This window comes from Podarcis vaucheri (genome assembly GCF_965113315.1).
Source record: "Podarcis vaucheri genome assembly, chromosome: 1".
Classification (NCBI taxonomy): Eukaryota; Metazoa; Chordata; class Lepidosauria; order Squamata; family Lacertidae; genus Podarcis; species Podarcis vaucheri.
Window position 1 is genome coordinate 135,607,829 of NC_138759.1, and position 19,181 is coordinate 135,627,009.

General features: G+C 42.7%; 1 protein-coding gene across 4 annotated transcripts in view; it reads right to left on the minus strand.

Annotated features, from left to right (window-relative positions):
- RB1 (RB transcriptional corepressor 1) overlaps nucleotides 1-19,181 on the minus strand; it is a 179,503-nt gene that overhangs the window by 23,869 nt on the left and 136,453 nt on the right. For all 4 annotated transcript variants that reach the window (XM_082233973.1, XM_082233972.1, XM_082233974.1 and 1 more), the window contains 9 exons: nucleotides 19,085-19,162; nucleotides 12,901-13,010; nucleotides 11,363-11,440; nucleotides 9,410-9,497; nucleotides 8,278-8,394; nucleotides 7,255-7,311; nucleotides 7,137-7,168; nucleotides 6,961-7,037; nucleotides 5,110-5,318 (listed from right to left, as the gene is read on the minus strand). In XM_082233973.1, coding sequence (XP_082090099.1) covers nucleotides 5,110-5,318; nucleotides 6,961-7,037; nucleotides 7,137-7,168; nucleotides 7,255-7,311; nucleotides 8,278-8,394; nucleotides 9,410-9,497; nucleotides 11,363-11,440; nucleotides 12,901-13,010; nucleotides 19,085-19,162 — 846 coding nt within the window. The remainder of the gene's footprint in view (nucleotides 1-5,109; nucleotides 5,319-6,960; nucleotides 7,038-7,136; nucleotides 7,169-7,254; nucleotides 7,312-8,277; nucleotides 8,395-9,409; nucleotides 9,498-11,362; nucleotides 11,441-12,900; nucleotides 13,011-19,084; nucleotides 19,163-19,181) is intronic.

Consider the following 19,181-nt stretch of genomic DNA (forward strand, 5'->3'; position numbering starts at 1 on the left):
AGTTTAAAACCTAACTTGGCAAGATTATCAATCCCATTTATTGTCAATGTTCTTGTAGCAAATTTGTGTACGCTCAAAGAATCTTGTGAAGATTAATACCTACAATAATCCTACCTATTGTAAGACCCCCAGACAGACACAAAAGGACTGATCCTTGTGACGGGGAATGGCCTGATCACAAGCGATCTAACGCTAAATTAATTATCCAGGTTAGTCTTCACTTCTTTGCAAACAACATTTAATTACACTTTGAGTGTACAGATTAATGTTGCTTGAAATGTATGCTTCTGCTAGTCAAGGAACTTGCTGCTTTGGTTCGGAATTTATTTTTACATGCTGAACAGAGGACAAATGCAGCTTGAGTCTCAGCAAGCTGGAGCAAACTGTTAGGTTGATATAAATCAGCAAGCTAGCAAACAAAGAAAGCAGCTTCGTGTAATTCATGGCATAAAGTTGGTTTGTTAGCAGGTAATCGTTTATTTTAAAACACAATTTCTGGTTCACAAGCAAGCAGTTCACTGAAACTGAAAGTAAATTTGCCATAAATCCTCCCTTGCATTATGCAGGCAGAGAAGGGGAAATGTTGATAATTTAGCCCTGTGATAGTCATTCTACGAATTCATCCGTGTAATGCAAATAGTTTGCTGTTTACACTGTGTACTTCCATTGAGAAAGCTCTGTTAATTGGCCTCAACAGAAAACAGTACACTGGGTACAATAACTGTTTGTAAACGTTTTTAGAGCGAAGCTGAGAAATAGAAGTATTTCAGAATATATGCTACAAACACATAGCCTGCTATTACAACGATTAGAGTTAGCTCAGTGAAGTTTGGTTTTGCCAGCCACCACCTGGTACTTAACACAGGCGAGGCCAGAATAGCAAAGGCAGCTAGAAGTTACACCTTCTTCCCCTCCAGCCTTTACCCTCAGACAGGACAACTGGGCAAGAGAGAGAGTCTGGCAATGCCTTCTGGAGGTGTGCAGAGTACACTAAATCAGTGGCTATTAGCACATGCTTCCTTTTAGACTTCCCCTTGTTGGAGAAAAGCAAATACATTTCCTTCTCTTGAGTTAGTAGCTAATGCATGTGTTGTTTTAAACCACATGGGGTCATGGTTTGTTTGTAAGTTAACTCCATCCCTAAATGCCGAGCCATTTTGTTGTTCTCTTCAAACAAAATGACTGCTATTCCTCTCCACTGTAAAAAGTTCCTGAGTGAAAAAAGACTCTGAACTCCAGAAATTTTAAGTGATTATTCCAATCTAATTCACTCAAGCTGCAAGGTTTGCTAACATCTCTCAGGAAAGAGTGGATGTGGGAAATGATCAAGTGATGCTTCCCACAGGTGCCCGGTGCCCAACAGAACAGTATTTGTTCTACCGCCTAGCCTTTCCCTCCTGCGCAAAAAGTTGTTGACATTTGATTATAATGTACGTACGTTACTAGTGGCCTCCACATTCTGAATCATGTACCACTAACACACACGCATTTTAATACTGACTTTTATTTCAGGGCCTCAGTTTTATTTTCCATTTGCAAGCTATGTTATGATCCAGAATATTTATCAAAAGATACCAAGACTGAAGTTATGAGAATTTTATTGCAACCTGCTCATCTACCAAACCACCATGATTTTTTAACCATGGCTAATTTAATAGCTTCATATGAACTTCCCAGAACATGTCCATTTGCAAGAAGCTTCATTCTTAATGGCTTGCCCCTTTGTTTAAGGGCGAGACAGAGTGACTCACCAGCGCAGCCAGTTATGCAACCCCAAGTTTAAAAAAGAAAGAAAGAAACTAATACTTTTTCATATCCCAAGGCTCTCAAGCCAAGAGCAGTGGAGGGTGAGGGGTGGTATGCAATCCAAGAGGGCAATGAATGAGGACAGTGAAAAACAACGTAAGGCCAAATTCATTCCCAGCCGTGAGGCTCCCAGGGTAGCCTTGTGCAAAGAACTTGTTTTTAGCTTAACGACCTCACAGGTTTGTTGTAGATAAAATAATAATAGAAAAGATCGAAGAAGCAGTCAGTAAAGGAGAAAGCAAGTGAAAGCTAGATGTAAGGTATCACAGCTGTGTCACATCTGCCATGTGGAGAAGGAAGGATACAACCAAGGTTAGCTGTAATGTCTACAAAGGAAGAGAGAAAGAGTGTTTTTCATGCCTGAAACTATACAGTGTAAGATGGGAAAGCCTGACATCTACTGGGCAGAATAATTTTGCAGCCAAGAGAAGCCAACTTAATACAGTATAGCTAATATTCTACAGAACAGGTTTTGTTTTTATTTTGGGGGGATGAAGATGATCCTGTAAGCAACTTTTGATAACTCAATGTTCTACAACACTGGATAAATGTGGACTGATACATAACAGAAACACAGAATTGTAGGGTTGGAAATATCATTGGAGACAGAGGAGAACACTGACTTGTGACTGTCTCCAAATAACGGAACAAAAACAATTCCATTTGCCCTTACTTAAGATTTAGGAGGTTGGTATAAAATTCTAATCCATTTTATAAGTTCTTGAGGAAATCCAAACTTTTCCAAAGTAACAAACACAAACTGCCAATATACTTTGTCAAATGCTTTTATAGCACCCAAAGAAGTAACTGCAGCCATTCAAAGATTATATATAGCCACTAAATTGGTTTCCCATCTTAGATGGTCAGCTCTCTGCTGAATAAAACACACTGTTGAAATCACTGATCAATATATTAGCCAGAATTGCTGCCAGCATTTTAACACCAACATTAATTAAAGAGATTGGTCTATATTTTCACCATTAGTATGCACTCTGCCAGGTTTCAGAGAAGAAATATGAGCTTCATACATTGACACTGAAGTTGACAGGATACCTGCCTCAAAGGCATTTTCATAAACAGAAAGAAGCTTAGTGGGCAAGAAATCTAGATATGCATCGTACAACTCACAGGAAAACCATCTGGCCCCAGTGCTTTACAGGAACTAATTTTAAGAATAACAGTCCTAATTTCTTCTATCGGTAATGATTTTAATAGAATTTCATTTTGCTCCCCACCCTACTGCGAAATAACCAACTGTGAAGCAGCCCATCTCAACAACAAAAATTCATATATCCTGAAGAGAAGGCCCATCAGGAAGCAGCACGGAGAGGGGAAGGGAGTCCTGCCACTTTCGCTGCTCTAGGGAAGGTGCGACTGATGGCTAGGCCTGGGCGACATATCAATCTATTGCCCAGGACCAGGAGGAGGAGCAGACCGTGGTGTCGGCTTCACTCAGCGGTCTACTGATGGTAAAACTCCAGCTGTTCCTGGGTCCCTCTGCTGGAGTTCCTTCCTCCAGTGGCGCGGATAGCAGAGGGGCTCGGGAGCGGGAGCGGTTTCACCAGCGATATAACGGGGAGTGAAACCGCCATCGCACTCTGCCCTCCTATGATGCAGAGGGATCTTTAACCCGCTTGACTGCCGAGTGTGCAGCTGCCCTGACCTCAGCTGGATGATCTGATCAACAAAAGGCAACTCGTGGACTAATAATGTATTGGCAATATTGATGAAACGATCAATTGTTTCTTAATTCATAAACGAAAACCATATAATACGTGCAAAAAGTCACGAACTAACAGGTAAAGGTAAAGGTAAAGGGACCCCTGACCATTAGGTCCAGTTGTGTTCAACTCTGGGGCTGCAGCTCTCATCTTGGTTTACTGGCCGAGGGAGCCAGCGTACAGCTTCCGGGTCATGTGGCCAGCAGGACTAAGCCGCTTCTGGCGAACCAGAGCAGCACACAGAAATGTTGTTTACCTTCCCGCCAGAGCGGTACCTATTTATCTACCTGCACTTTGACGTGCTTTCAAACTGCTAGGTGGGCAGGAGCAGGGACCGAGCAACAGGAGCTCACCCTGTTGCGGGGATTCAAACCGCCAACCTTCTGCTTGGCAAGTCCTAGGCTCCGTGGTTTAACAAACTAATAGAAGTCAAAGAAATATTTCATCAACAGGAATGCTTAGAATGGTGTGTGACCACAAAGAAACACTGAAGTTGAGGCAGAAAGCCTTTCCACAGTTCATATCTATATCAAAGTTTTGTGGAGAATGAACTGGAGCCGGGTGGTGCTATAAGCACAGCAGCAACCAACAGCCAAGCACTTAAATGAGCTCCCATGACCCAGAGGCGGGGTGGGGGCTCCGTGAAACTGTTCAGCTTAGGGGAGCGGGGGAGCACCAGGGCTGACTCAGCTGGGGAGGGGGAACCTTCTCGATTCCCAGCTGAGCTGCGCAAACAAGCTGCAATTTTCTAGCCTGTGAACGCCTGGGTGAAACTGCCAGTTCCTAAGGTGAGAGCTCAGGGAGAGCCCAAGGGAAGAGACCAATGCAGCTTGTTTTTTCAACATCGTGGAATATCGCCAAACTGCAATGTTTGGCTGGCGATATACCGCCATGTTGAAAAGCTGGTATCGCCCAGCCCAACTGATGGCCAGGAGTGGCTGCCCAGAGCAGTCTCCTCTTCCCCCTCACCCTGCCCCCAGAGTAGAGGTCACTTAGCAGAAGCAACCAGGAGGTTGGTGAAGATGGGGATGCTGAGCACCAAGAGGGAGTGGGCAAGGCACAGGGAGATCCACGTGGTGTGGGGGCGGCAGCAGGACGACCAGATTGGTTCTGCTGCCGTGCCTGCATGAAACTGAGATCCCTGTACCTCCCCGCTACCCATCTGGCAAGAATTAGCACTTGGTGTCAGAAACCAGGTACACAATGTCCCCACCCCACCATTTGGAGTTCTAACCACCACTACTGCCTGCGGCTGCTCCCTTCACCCAATTGTAAGCCAACGAGCCTTGGGCCCCAGGGTGGCCAAGGGGTTCTTGGGCTTTAACTTGAGAGGGCCTGCACACTACATTGCCAGTGAGATGACAGACAAGTGCACACATAGGACAGAGATAAAATGGTGGTATTTCTTAAATAACATATATTTTATGTATCTATACTCCTGTCATACACTACATTTTTATGTTTAGAAAGCAACTTACCGGTGCCTAAGGCCATAGACCCCTGAACACACCTGATGTTGCCTCAAGTCACAAGCTAAGCAGGTTTAGACCTTGCTAGTATTTGAATGGAGACGACAACTTACTGACTGCCATGCCAGGGATTCCATTATACGGTGTTCACAGCATTCCAGGTGTTTTATCATCTCTCTTGTCAAGTTTGGTTCTGCCTTAATGAAGCTTTCAATAACCTTGTATAAGTCAAAGGCCTTTAATTCAAATATGTTGATAATCCATGGGAAAGATAAATCTGTTTCCATATTCATACTTTCACTTTGTGAAACATTCCTTGAGGCTAAAGAGAACACAACGGATTATTCTTTTGTTGAATAACACAAGTCCTCAATAAATTGTTCCTACACACTGAGATGTGCTCTTTATCATGTCCCTATTCTCAAAGTTCCAGATCCAAGGAAGTCCTGTTGAAAACAAGTTTTGCTCCAGCATTTAAGATCCGAGATCAGACAACAAATTCCCAAAGAAACTATGGTTCTAGAGCATGTCATTTTAGGAGGTTAAACTTACTTATTTGGGGGGAAATTCAGTAAGTGGTCTGGTCTTAAAAATAATTTTGGGGTGTGAGGAATTCAAATCTGCTTTTTTTTGGTAACTGGGCCACATTTAGCTTGGTAAGTCTACATTTACTGTTTTCAGAAAATCTAAGAATTTTAATTTTACCTTCTGAAAATATAGCACAATGCCAAATGATATTAAATATTATTATTAATAAAAATATAGAATATTATTGCAAGTACTTGGCAATCATTTTTTATGTAAAAGGTAAAGGGACCCCTGACAGTTAAGTCCAGTCGTGACCGACTCTGGGGTTGCAGTGCTCATCTCGCTTTATTGGCCAAGGGAGCCGGCATACAGCTTCCGGGTCATGTGGCCAGCATGACTAAGCTGCTTCTGGTGAACCAGAGCAGTGTACAGAAATGCCGTTTATCTTCCCCCCGTGCAGTACCTATTTATCTACTTGCACTTTGACGTGCTTTCAAACTGCTAGGTTGGCAGGAGCTGGGACCAAGGAATGGGAGCTCACCCCGTCGCGGGGATTCAAACTGCCGACCTTCTGATCGGCAAGTCCTAGGCTCTGTGGTTTAACCCACAGCGCCACCTGCAATTTTACACACATTTTACTTACCAAGCAAAACTAAATTATATTAATTTAACTGAAATATCTTTGGAATTCCCAAGCCGTGTTTCAGCACCTCTCATTCTAAGGAATCTGAAAAATTCAACACACCCTAATGGTTCAGTGTTTCTGAAGGAAACTGGAAGTCTGTTAACTTGAGACTGGGGAAGGAATGCTATACAAAAGGTGGCAAATTTATAACAGTTTCGGCAATTGGGTACATTAACACTCCCCAAGCATTCTGGCATTAATCTGTCTGGTGTTCTTTTGCAAATAATGTAGTACAGTGGTGCCTCGCAAGACGAAAAGAATTCGTTCCGCGAGTCTTTTTGTCTTGCGATGTTTTTTGTCTTGCGATGTTTTTTGTCTTGCGAAGCACAGTCCATCGCAACTGCGCCTCTTCAAGTGCCTTAAAAAAAAAAGTGCAAGAAGTTTTCGTCTTGCGAAGCAAGCCCATAGGGAAATTCATCTAGCGAAGCAACGCAAAAACGGAAAACCCTTTCGTCTAGCGAGTTTTTCGTCTTGCGAGGCATTCGTCTTGCGGGGCACCACTGTAATCAGTATTTCAAATGTAAATAACTCAGTTTTAATAATTAGATATTAAAAGCATTGTCGCAAGGATAAAACTCACACACAAAACACCACAACGGATTCTTACCAGCATTAGGTGGAACAAAGTAAATACTAGGCAAGTCTAGGGAAGGTCATGGCTGTGTGGGAAAAGGCAAGGGAGGGGGGAAGGATCATGATCACTATGGATGAAACAGCCCCTTCCGTAATATGGCATAGATATACAACTTACTGCCATAAGTAGCTATGACAACTTCAAGAGCACAGGCCAACAGAGATGTATGAAAGATGTTGTTATTCAAAAGTTTGCTATAAAAAAGAGAAAAAAGACAGTCTTTCAGCATTTCAACATTAACATTTTTTAGATGTATTTAAAATATAACTTTGAAGTAGGTTTGCCAAACATACCTAAAATTATGAATTGATAGGCGTTTTTCTTCCTAAGATAAATGAATAAATGAAGATGTACTTTAGCCCATTAAAAAGGGAATATAAATATTAAAAATTCTGTACGTTGAACACCTACCGACTTTAAGATGGCTTCCATCACCCTGTAGTATAACCGTACACCAAGTCTATACCTCTAGGGGAAAAACAATTTAAAAGCTGATGTAATAAGTCGTAACAATACTTTGCTTTAAGTGAATGACCTTCTGTAATACACTTTAGTTTATTTGTGATTAATGGGTTTGATGTGGCCATTTAGAGAGAACTGCTCTACTACATCAGACACATGCACACCCCAGAAAAGAAGAAAAGGGCATATCCAAGACTAGGATATTTGTAGAAATCCATCCCCAACAAATGTTTTTGTTGCATGGTTTTTTCGGAACACCCTATTTGGACATCAAAGCAAACTCTCAGGAGAAAGGGGGCTAGAAGCCTCCTGGCAAGACATTATGGCCCTGCAACTCAACCCAACCTTGTGGCTCCAGGCCTGTATGGGGGGGGGGAACCAGGAACACCACGTGCCCCAGACCTTGCAGAGGTAAGTGGGGGCCCTCCAGGGAACAGCTGCTTTTTTGTCTGAGTTCATAACTTTATTGTAACAAGACTCAAGCAAGCTATGTATGGGCTTGTATGGCTCACTAAGTCTGATGTAATATTTTTGCATAATATCCATTCCTAGTCACAGAATTAGAAGCAAATGATACATCAAGAAAGAATCTGAAATGAAAAGTCATGAGTTTGCCTCTGGAAAACAACTTTAGCTTCATAATTGCAGTAAACTGTACTATCCAGACCAGAGTGTACACTCCGCACCACCCCAGCCCTGGCATATTCAGGTAGCAGCTTCCTGCTGGATACCAAATATACAGTCCAGAGAGTGGGACGGGTCCTGGAGAAATTAAATCAGCACAGCCTGCATAGGCCAGGCACTGGTCTATCTCAGCTGTGTGTAAAGAGCAAAAGCAAAAGCACTTCTACATTTGGACTGTGAGGACCAGCAGCAGCGGCAGAGCCTCCTTGAGTCCTGCAAGAAGGGCAGTTTGAATGTGCATTCAAATGCAGCCTGGGATGATGCCGGCACAGCCACGGAGGACCCCACCTGTGATCCAATTTCAGCACATCCTTGCCCAACTGCTTCAGCAAATTTCTCTCTGAAGACACGGCTCAGGTTTTCTGTTCTTTCCAGTATGCTTTGCATAGGATTTGCAGTGCAGTTCTGTAATGAGACGGGGGAAGCTTCCCCTTAGATGAACAGATATAATATATTGGATAAACAGGAACTATCCTCTGCTAGTGGTCATGCTTTATGGAATTACTATGTCATGAAGAACTGATTTTCAGTGAGAATACTGGGAGGTCAGGGAGAGAGGGAGAGGGAGAAAGAGAGGAGAGAGAGAGAGAGAGAGAGAGAGAGAGAGAGAGAGAAAGAAAGAAAGAAAGAAAGAAAGAAAGCCAACTATCAAAGAAGTTTGAGAGCAGAAAATGGGCTAATATCTTTCCTGGCAGCAAAAAAGGCTTCTATGAAATCCTCAAAAGTCTAAATACATACATCCAATTACTTTACCACAATTCAGGAGACTACCACCTAACAAGGAGGTTCTAAATAAAACACTGCAAAAAAGGGTTTTCTCACTACAATATCTAGATTCACAAATGCCTCTCCATTATTCAAAAGACATTAAAGTCTACTTAGTAGGCGTGCTTGTGATGGGATCATTCTATCATCTCAGGGAACAGCCACTACCCCTGCCCCATTCCTCTCTTACTCAAATCTGTATGTCCTGCCAAGGAATTAAAGTTACATTGCTGGCAAAACAAACGTACTAGGATACTTGGTAGAGCTTTAATATGATGCTTAAAAGTTATCATCTATTCCTTCTACTACTTTAGAATATTCTGAGTTAGAAAAAGGTATAGAGACTGGCACTAGCGGAGGAAGGGGGGTGCGGTGAGTGCGGCCCGTCCTGGGTGTCATCCCGGGGGGGGGGACATCACTGCGCCACGCGCCCCCGCAGGCAGTTCGCCCTGCCCCCGGGGGCACAGCTAGCTCCGCCTCTGGAGACCTGGAGATAAATAGGGCTATACTACCTGAAGCCGGGGTGGGGTGGGGAAGTAGCATGGAAAGGGCATGTTAGAACATGAAACATTTGTGAAGCATAAAATAACATTAAATTCTGATTTTTTTATACTGCATTCAAACCAGTCCCTTTGGTTAAAATGATGTTACTTACGTTAAAATATGAGATAAGGTTATCCGATGGTTTATCACTTGCAGAGTTTAAAATCATCATTAACTGTTGGATAGTATTCATCGCAGCACTACAGAGGGGGAAAGTATTTTTATTACTATTTTCTGAAATTAAGAAACTGCCTTCGAACAGAAAAAAATCACCACATAAAATGATACATCGGCCACATTTGGGCATCAAATATCTACATAATGAACAGCAATATGAACAGGCTTCCTACACATGCATGCTTAGTTCTTCCTTCCTTCCTTCTTTCTAACAGCAGGGAAGGGACCTGGAAAGCAGGAGAAATTGTAGTTATTGGGACTGGCTGGATGCTGAAGAGTGGGCCCTGGGATGAGGGGGGGTTGGGACTGACTTGGAAGAAGGGATCAGTGGTCTGAGGGAGCGTGTAGGGAGAGAAGGAAGAGGCTGGTGGAGAGCCCAGGGCTTCCACACTTCTTCCTCCTGCCCCCTGCTCCCCAGGTCCAGAAGAGGAGTGCAGAGGGAGGAGCAGAAGCAGGTTCACACAGGCAGAGTCTGCACCTGCTTGCACACAGCTCAGATCAGGGAGATACATAAGCTGAGGTCGGGGGCCAGGACTCTCTCTTGCGGCAACTGCCTCATCGGGTGCACACCTTGTAGCAGCTGAGACGTGGACTGATAGACCTGCCTTCCCCTAACTTGCAAGTGTACTTTTGACAATAAAGAGTTAATTCCTCACTCTGGACATCCTTATCTGACAGCGCTGTGACAGTAGTTTCCTGTTACATCAATACTGGAAACTATGGTTAATGGCTTCTAAACAAACCAAGATATGCAGCCAGTGTCAAACTATCCTGTTATATTCAGGCTAGTTTGGAAGTCATTAACCATAGCTTCCTAGCTTGTGTGCAAGAGCATTATTTATTTATTAAATAGGTATATAATGCCTATTATGATCAGGAGATTAAAGTGATAAATAAAGCAATATAACAATAAAATCACAATAATATAAATAAAACGAAAAGGGCAGCATTAAGTAATGCGTTCTGCTTTGTCCACACCAAAATCCATCCTAGGGATCATACTAGAAAAGGGATCTAAAATAGATCTGCTAATATGAAAATGCCTCAGCTCAATGTGGATACTGTAGATCTGGGCAAGTTTCAGAGTAGAGCCACCCAAATGATCAGAGGGCCTGGAGCAACTCCTGCATGAGGAAAGATTAAAAGAGGGCTTCTCAAAAATTCTACCTCCAGGACACACTAGAGACAGCTTAACTCACTGAAACTCATCAATCACAAAATGGTGCTGCAGAGGCAGAAGTGACCAAATGGCAGCAGATGGAGGCAGTTTGGTATTTTCCTGGTAGCAAGGTGTTCCACAGCTCAGTTTCCCTCAACATAAGTACAGACATTTGCTCTAGAAGTATTGTGACTCCCCAATTTAATCAGAATTTACTGACCCAGAGGTTAGTAAGCCAAGATTTGATCAGCTGAACACAACTACCAAAAATAACCTTCTTTGGAACATTATTAAAAACAGGGCTGGTGCTTCCTTGCATTCATATCACTAGTATCCTCAGCAACATTTCATACGATCTATGAACTTAATTTTGCAGCAGCTATGGAAGTTCTGATTAAGCTTCTGGGGAGCAGTGGCTGAACTGATTAAAACCATGCAATGTTGACACTCTTTCTAACTGTGGAGAGAAGTTGTCAGCCAGAAGACATTGACTACGGTCTACTTTTGTGAGCTGAACTTGAAGGCTGGTTTTGATGGAAAGACCACTGATACCATTCAGCCTGTCTGTAGGGACTCTGCAAATGCTTTTTTATGCAGAAGCATTAAATCAGAATTGAAGCACTTGCAGGACAAACAGAATTTCAGATAAACTCACTGTATTTCCTATACCTGTAGAAATAATTTTCAAACCTTTTCAACTAAATTCAAAATTAGGACAATTATTCTTACCGAACTGGGGTCTGCGGAAGTACAACAGGAGGCTCATAACCTGGGTTATTCTTGGTTGGTGTTCTCTCCGACTGTAAACTTAACATGAGAAAAATGTTAACTTGTCTGCATAAAAGCCTGGTGTATTCCAGCCAAGATGCCTGCATTTGGACAACAAACTCTTGGCTTGGTAGGTAGGTATGAATGAGCACTTTGATCTTGCACAAAACCAGGAAATATCCAGGAAATATCCAAACCAGGATATATCCAAACAAGCCAGGATATGAAGCCATGGTTTCATTGAATCATACAAGAGCTTGTGGTTTGCTCACTTCTGCTCCAGTGAAGAGGTGGCTCCCTGTTTGTGGAAGGGAGGTTTGTGTGACACCTTCATCAGACACCTTTAGGTGCCAGGCAAAAGTGTTCCTCTTCTCCCAGGCCTTCATCTAATTTATCTAATCTATGCCCTTTAAAACTGTGAGTGTATGTGTGTGTGGGGGGGTGTTATTGTCTGTTATTACGGTGTGTATTTTTGTCTTTTTATATTGTAAACTGCCCTGGGTGAAGGGATGGATGGATGGACAGGTTGAACTCCCCAAGAGACGGGCGAGGCAGTTTCCATGCCAAAACAAGGCCTAAACCTCAACTGACATGGATCTAGAAAATCAGTCTCTTCCAAGAGAGCCTGGAGCTGGTTAGCAACTGCCTGCTCAAAAACCTTGCCTAGGAAGGGGACATTGCAACTTGGTGATAGTTATTTTAGTCTTCGGGACCCAGGGAAGATTTCTTAAAAAGTGGCCTTTCCACTTGTAGCAGAGCTACAAACTGTGTGTCGTGACACATTAGTGTGTTGGCTGTGTAGGTATGTCACGCAAATGCTCCCACTTTCCTCCTGGGGCTGGAAATGGCTTAGTTTAACCTCCAGTTTCCTAGTAAAACTCAATTACTGTGTTGCAAAATGATGCATATCTAAAAAGTGTGTCAACGACATGAAATCTTTTGAAAGCCTTAACTCCCCCGAAAGTCAAGCCAGGTCAAGTCAAGCAATCTGTCTGCAGGGGGAGGGAAGGCTTTCCCCTGCTGGCCAGTGCTGGGAAAAGGCCAGTTTCCTTGGGCAACCAGGGATGGAGCGCTCACTTGCTGCCATGACAGACTCCAGCTGCAACTCCAAGAAAGAAACATCAGGCCTCCAGCTGAGGTCCACAATGACAGCCCAGTGAAGAGAAGCTCATTATCAATATTTGAGAATCTCAGCTCTAAACGTATTAATTAAAGCAAGTGGGAAAATGACAGGACATTTTGGGAGGAGGAGGATGATTAGAAAGAACTCATACAGATATTATTATTCAGAGAAGCCATATTCTAAAGCAGCGGTTTTAAAGCCTTATTATTTATTCTCACATAGCACTTCTCATAGAATTTTACAGCTCTTAACTCATTTATCATTGGAAAAATCCCGCAAGATAAGATTAGTTAAGAAACATTCCCCCAGGTTTCCATTTTGCTTCAAGAATTAGTAGAATTTACTAAAATGCAAAAAAGCAATTAAAAAAAATTACCATTCAGTGCGATCATATCGCAAAGTTTCATCTTTCTCTAAAAATAATCTGGCATCAATATCCTTGTTTTTCAGATACATTTCTTCATATTTGCTCGACATATTCTCAACCTTGGGTTTCAACAAAAAGGGGACAAAAGAAAAAATCTAAGACTGAGACCTAGGCTCACAATTGTCTAACTATTCATATGAAAGCTATTTATTTGCAATTCAATTCATTCCTGAAAGTAATTAGAGGACTGTGCAGTTGGAAGAGACTTTCAAAATAATCTACTCCACCAACCCACTACTGATTAACAAAATCTTCTGTTACAGAATCCAAGAGCCTATACAGTGGTGCTTTGGTTCTCAAACTGAATTCGTTCCAAAAGTCCATTCCAAAACCAAGGCACGCTTTGCCATAGAAAGTAATGCAAAATGGATTAATCCGTTCCAGACTTTTAAAAACAACCACTAAAACAGCAATTTAAGATGAATTTTACTATCTAACTATACCACTGATCCATAAAAAGAAAGCAATAAACAATGTACTGCAGTCACACAACCAATTAATCAGTAGCTGAACTGTGTTCTACAGTCACAAAAACAAAACAAAAAGAGCTACCAAAAAACACAAAATAAATAGCAAAAACAGACAGACCTCAGTGTAACACTCAAAACGGAAGCGTAACACTCAAAATGGAGCACATTTGGCTTCCGAAAAAGGTTTGCAAACTGGAACACTTACTTCCGGGTTTGCAGTGTTTGGGTTCCAAGTTGTTTGAGTACCAAGGCGTTTGAGAACCAAAGTACCACTGTACTTCAAAACTTTCAACAGTCTAGCTCTTTGCAAGGTATTCTGCTGGTGAATACAATTGGGAGGTTCTTCCTGATGTTTAGTCTAAGTCCTTTTTCCTGTAACTAAACTCACTGGCTTGAGCCCTACCCTCTGGCACAACAGGAAATAAATTTGCTCCATCATCTATATCACAACCCTTTAAAGTTCTTCTTAATCTCTTTAATCTGACAGTTCCAAGGACCTATCATATCAAAAAGATGTGAAGTAGCTAGTGTTGGTTTCTGCTCTCTTCACTGTGCAGCGAAGTGCTTGTCACAAGACAATGTTTACATTCCACAGTCAGAGCACTGTTGGGTTTTCCCACGGGAATGGGAAACTGGATGTGACGTACACTAGTTTCCTGTTTTTCACTGGTTCTCTCGGTGTTCTTCATTCCGAGGAGAAGGACGGTTGCTTCTCTGCTCCCGCAGAGGCAAGATGCATGTTTGTAATTTCTCAACTTTGAACTGAAAATAAAGCAACCTTAAGCATGTGGCACGTACTGCTCGTCATTCCGTTGTGCAAAGGACTCTGCAATCACAACATTTTGGTTCCGGGCCCAGAAAGACGTAAATCAAGCTGAAGATTAAAGACTCCAGAAGCCGAGTCGGGATGCCGGCAGAGGTACAGAGAAACGGATCGCGTTATCTGCTCTGCGCGTCAAGTTTGATTGATGAAGGTATGTGCTCATGCTCCGGGCAGCCTGCCAGTTTCTAGTTTATGGCTTTATGGCTGGACTTTGTACTTTTAAAGCCGTTTTGCCGCGATACTGGCAAAGGCTATGAGGCACAAGCTAACAGGCTTGGATGGCTGTGAAAGCGAAAGTACTTCTCACAAGTGCTTTTGGAAGCTGTAAATGTGACGCAGCTTGATTAAAGCAGCAATGATGGATAATGCAAAGCTGGCTGACGCTTTTGGGATTCCTAAGCTCAATAAGAAAAATTATACGGACTGGGTGCAGTATGCAGAGGCAATTCTGCGGAAGGAAGGTCTGTTTAATGTTATTACAGACAACCCCCCAGCTCCAATTACAGCTGAATGGAATGCTAAGGATTCAAAAGCACGGGGAACGCTTACGTTGATAGTATCCCCAGAAGAGCTCTGTCTGTTGCGTGGAAAGACCACAGCCAGAGAAATTTGGAACACTTTAAGAGAAGCTCACTTGAGGACAGAAGCTGGTTCCTCAATGTACTACTATGCCAAGCTGCATGGTATGGCTCTTACTGAAGGTGGAGATGTGCGTACACATCTGATGGAGATGCAGAATCTGAGACATGAGCTGCAACAGAGAGGACTCAACTTTCCAGAGGCTGTGTATTCCTTCATGATACTACATTCTTTGGGTCCAAGTTGGGAGTCCGTTGCCACTCAGATTGCTGTTCAACCAACTGCTCAGCTCACAGTAGCCTATGTTACTGCCGTGATCCAGAATGAAGCAGATCGCCGGGGTGCTAGCTGCATGGGTAAGGGGGAGTCTTCACAGACGTCATCCCAGAGTGCAGTGGAACCACCAGAGGGCGCCAAAGCTTTGAAGGCAGTGAAATGCTACTCGTGTGGACGTCTAGGCCATATGAAGAGGGAATGCAAATATCCCAGAGCCAAGACAGAGCAGCGCAGCGGAAGTTCATCGCGTGGAAAAGGCCAAAGCAAAGGCAAAGGTCCAGTGTCCAGGACAACGCAGCACAAGGCAATGGTCTCACGTTTCACTCCAAAGGTTGCAAAGGTCCAGAAGACATCTAGATCTTTCTTCGTTGTTGATTCAGCAGCTACCCACCACATGTGCAACGATAAGAGACTGTTCGTGTCTTTTACACCGCAGGAAGGTGCGATTCACCAGGCGGATGACCACACGATCCCCAGTCAAGGCTACGGAACTGTTGTTCTTCACAGTTTGGACTTATCGATACAGGATGTACTTTATGTTCCAGATGCCACACACAATCTTCTAAGTGTGATGCAGCTGAATGAACGGAACATTGACGTTTCCTTCAAGAACAAGAAATGCACCATCACAAAGAAAGACGATTATGTATTGCATGCTGAATGTGTTGATCGTTTGTTTGTTTTGTATTATGATGATGTTGTGCAGAATGATACTTGTTGCATTGCAGGTTCTAACAAAAGTTTGCATGCAGGATGTATTCATGATTTTCACAGGAAATTTGGTCATTTGCATTTTGAGGCCGTATCTAAGATGCCTGCCTTGGTTGAAGGTATGACTATTAAACCCTGCAGGTACCACATGAAGTGCAAAGCATGCGCAGCAAACAAGGTGAAAATGGCTGCGAAAGGTAAGGTGTCTAGTAGGCAAGCTACAGAACCATACCAGATTGTTCATGCTGATTTAGTTGGTCCACTATCGCCCTCTTTGGGTGGCAATAGGTTCTTCATGGTTCTCATTGATGCATTTTCCAGGTATATTTATGTGTATAATCTCAAGCAGAAATCAGAGGCTTTTCAAAGGTTTAAGGAATTCTGTGCTTGGTTGGAAAATGTGCATGGTAAGAAGATAAAAACTCTTTTCACAGATCGCGGGGGAGAATTCACTTCTCAGCAGTTTGAAGCTTTTCTGACTGAGAAAGGAATTCAACACGATTTGTCCAGTCCTCGCTCGCCATGGCAGAATGGGCTTTGCGAAAGGGCAAATCAAACATTGCTTCAAGGGTTAAAAACCTTGCTGCATGATGCAAATCTTCCAGAGAGTTATTGGGCCGAAGCTCTCTCGTGTTTTATTTACAGTTACAATCGCAGGTTATCTTCAGCGATTGGTTGTACCCCGTATGAGAAGATGTTTGGCAAGAAACCATACATCAAACACATGAAAATTTTTGGTTCTGACATGTGGATTCACTCACCACAAAGCTCCAAGTTAGGCAAGCGTGGTTTGCATGGTATCTTTCTAGGTTATCAGAAAGGTTCTTACAGAATAATGATGACTGACTCTAAGACTATTAAGCTCACAAGAAGTGTTGAGTACAATGCCTAGTGGGGGGAGAACGTGGGAATTTTCCAATGTTATCCTGATGACAGTGATGAGACTGAGGATAAGCAAAAGCCACAACAACCCACACCCACTGATGAAGGTTCTGATTCTGAGTCTGAAACTGAATCGGATAATTCAGAGGATTTCAAGAGTGCGAAAGCCTCTATGCGACCCTCTGAAAGCTCTGATCAGGAATTGGAAGAACCATTGTTCACAATAGGCCACTTTTCTCCTAAGAAGGAAGAGGAGAGTGTTGAAGACCAAAGGCTGATTCGCAGGTCACAAAGAGCCACAAAAGGCAGACCTCCAAAGAGATTTGCTGATGAATTTGCCAAGACAGCAGTAGCAGCTGTTAAAAGCTCCAAGAAGGTATTTGAACCTTCAAGTTTCCAAGAAATCCAGGATTTGGATTCTAAGGAAGCTGAGCCATGGTTAAATGCTATGAAGGCTGAGCTTGATTCCTTAGAAAGGAACAAAACTTGGGAACTAGTTCCAGTAGTTCCAGGAATGAAACTGCTTGGAAGCAAATGGGTCTTCAAAGCGAAGACTGATCAAAATGGCAAGATAGTCAGACACAAAGCCAGATTGGTAGCCAGAGGTTTTGCACAGGTACCAGGTGAAGACTATCACGAGACCTACTCACCCACTGTGAGATATGAGAGCATTAGGCTTATGCTCAAGCTAGCTGCAGAGGAGAGTCTACACATTAGTCACCACGATGTGAATACAGCATTTTTGTACGGATCTCTAGGTGAATCACTTTATATGCTTCCACCAGATGGCGTACAGGTAAAACAGGGATTTGTTTGTGCTCTGAAGAAGTCCCTTTATGGTCTCAAACAAAGTGCACGGTGCTGGCACACAAAACTCACTGAAGCATTGTTTTCTCTAGGTTTTCAGCAAGGGAAAGCTGATCCATGTGTGTTTGTCAAAGAGGAGGGGCAAAAGAAGCTGTATTGTTTGTTTTATGTTGATGATATTTTATTCTTTTGGAAAGATGTCACAATGTACAATAACGCCCTAGCTCAACTGAAAGAGCACTTTGACATGAAAGATCTTGGTGAGGTAAACAACTACCTATCTCTGGAAATAGAGAAAGATCAAAGTGGCAACATTCTAGTACACCAGTCAAGGAAAATTGCTGATGTGTTAAGCAAACTAAACCTGATGGATGCTAACCCTGTAGACACACCGATGACAACAGGTTATCAGGTAGAAGACACTGAAGAAGCATTTTCTGACACTACACTGTACAGAAGTGTGCTAGGCAAGCTAAACTTCATTGCCAGATGTTCAAGACCTGACATTGCTGTTAGCTGTAATTTGCTAAGCAGACAAGTCAACAATCCTACTGTTAAGGATTGGAAAGCTCTGAAACGCATAGCACGCTATTTGAAAGGCACTATGCATTACAGACTGAGATTTAACAATCAGAAGTCTGGTGGTCTTGAGATTTTTGCAGATGCAAGTTTTGGAAGTGACACTACAGACAGGAAAAGTACGTCTGGAGTTTGCTACATGTACAATCAGGGTCTTTTTGATTGGTCATGCAAGAAGCAAACAACAATTAGCTTAAGTACTTGTGAAGCTGAACTAAATGCACTGTCTTATTCACTTAAGGATTGTGAATGGTTGTTACAATTGTGCAAAGACATGAAAATTCCTGTCAAATGTCCAATCCAGGTTTACCAGGACAACAAAGCATGTTTGGCTTTGCTGAATTCGGAAGGTTGTAAGCAAAGCACGAAGCACTTGCAGTTGAAGGTGCAACATGCTAGGGAACATATTCAGAAGGGACTCGTAACGGTGTCCTATATGCCAGGTAATGAAATTCCTGCTGATGTATTGTCCAAGATTGTATCAAGGGATCAACACTGTACCTATGTACAGAAGTTGGGTTTGTACTGATATTGTACGAACACGCTGCCCAGTGATGTTCACAGAAAGGGGGAGGATGTTGGTTTCTGCTCTCTTCACTGTGCAGCGAAGTGCTTGTCACGAGACAATGTTTACATTCCACAGTCAGAGCACTGTTGGGTTTTCCCACGGGAATGGGAAGCTGGATGTGACGTACACTGGTTTCCTGTTTTTCACTGTTCTCTCGGTGTTCTTCGTTATTCCGAGGAGGAGGACGGTTGCTTCTCTGCTCCCGCAGAGGCAAGATGCATGTTTGTAATTTCTTCAATACTGAACTGAGAATAAAGCAACCTTAAGCATGTGGCACGTACTGCTCATCATTCCGTTGTGCAAAGGACTCTGCAATCACAACAGCTAGTCCTATATAAACTATTTGTAAGAATTAGACAGAATAAAACTAACAAAAACATAACTAGGATTCACTGTGACAACCCTTAATTAAAGATTTTAAAATTACACTAATGTTACCTCTGGAAGTCCACTGGAAGGTGTAATACCCAAAGAGTTCAGGAATGGAATAAAGCTAGTAAAGTAAACATTTTTCACCTTGAAAAGGTAAAAAAAA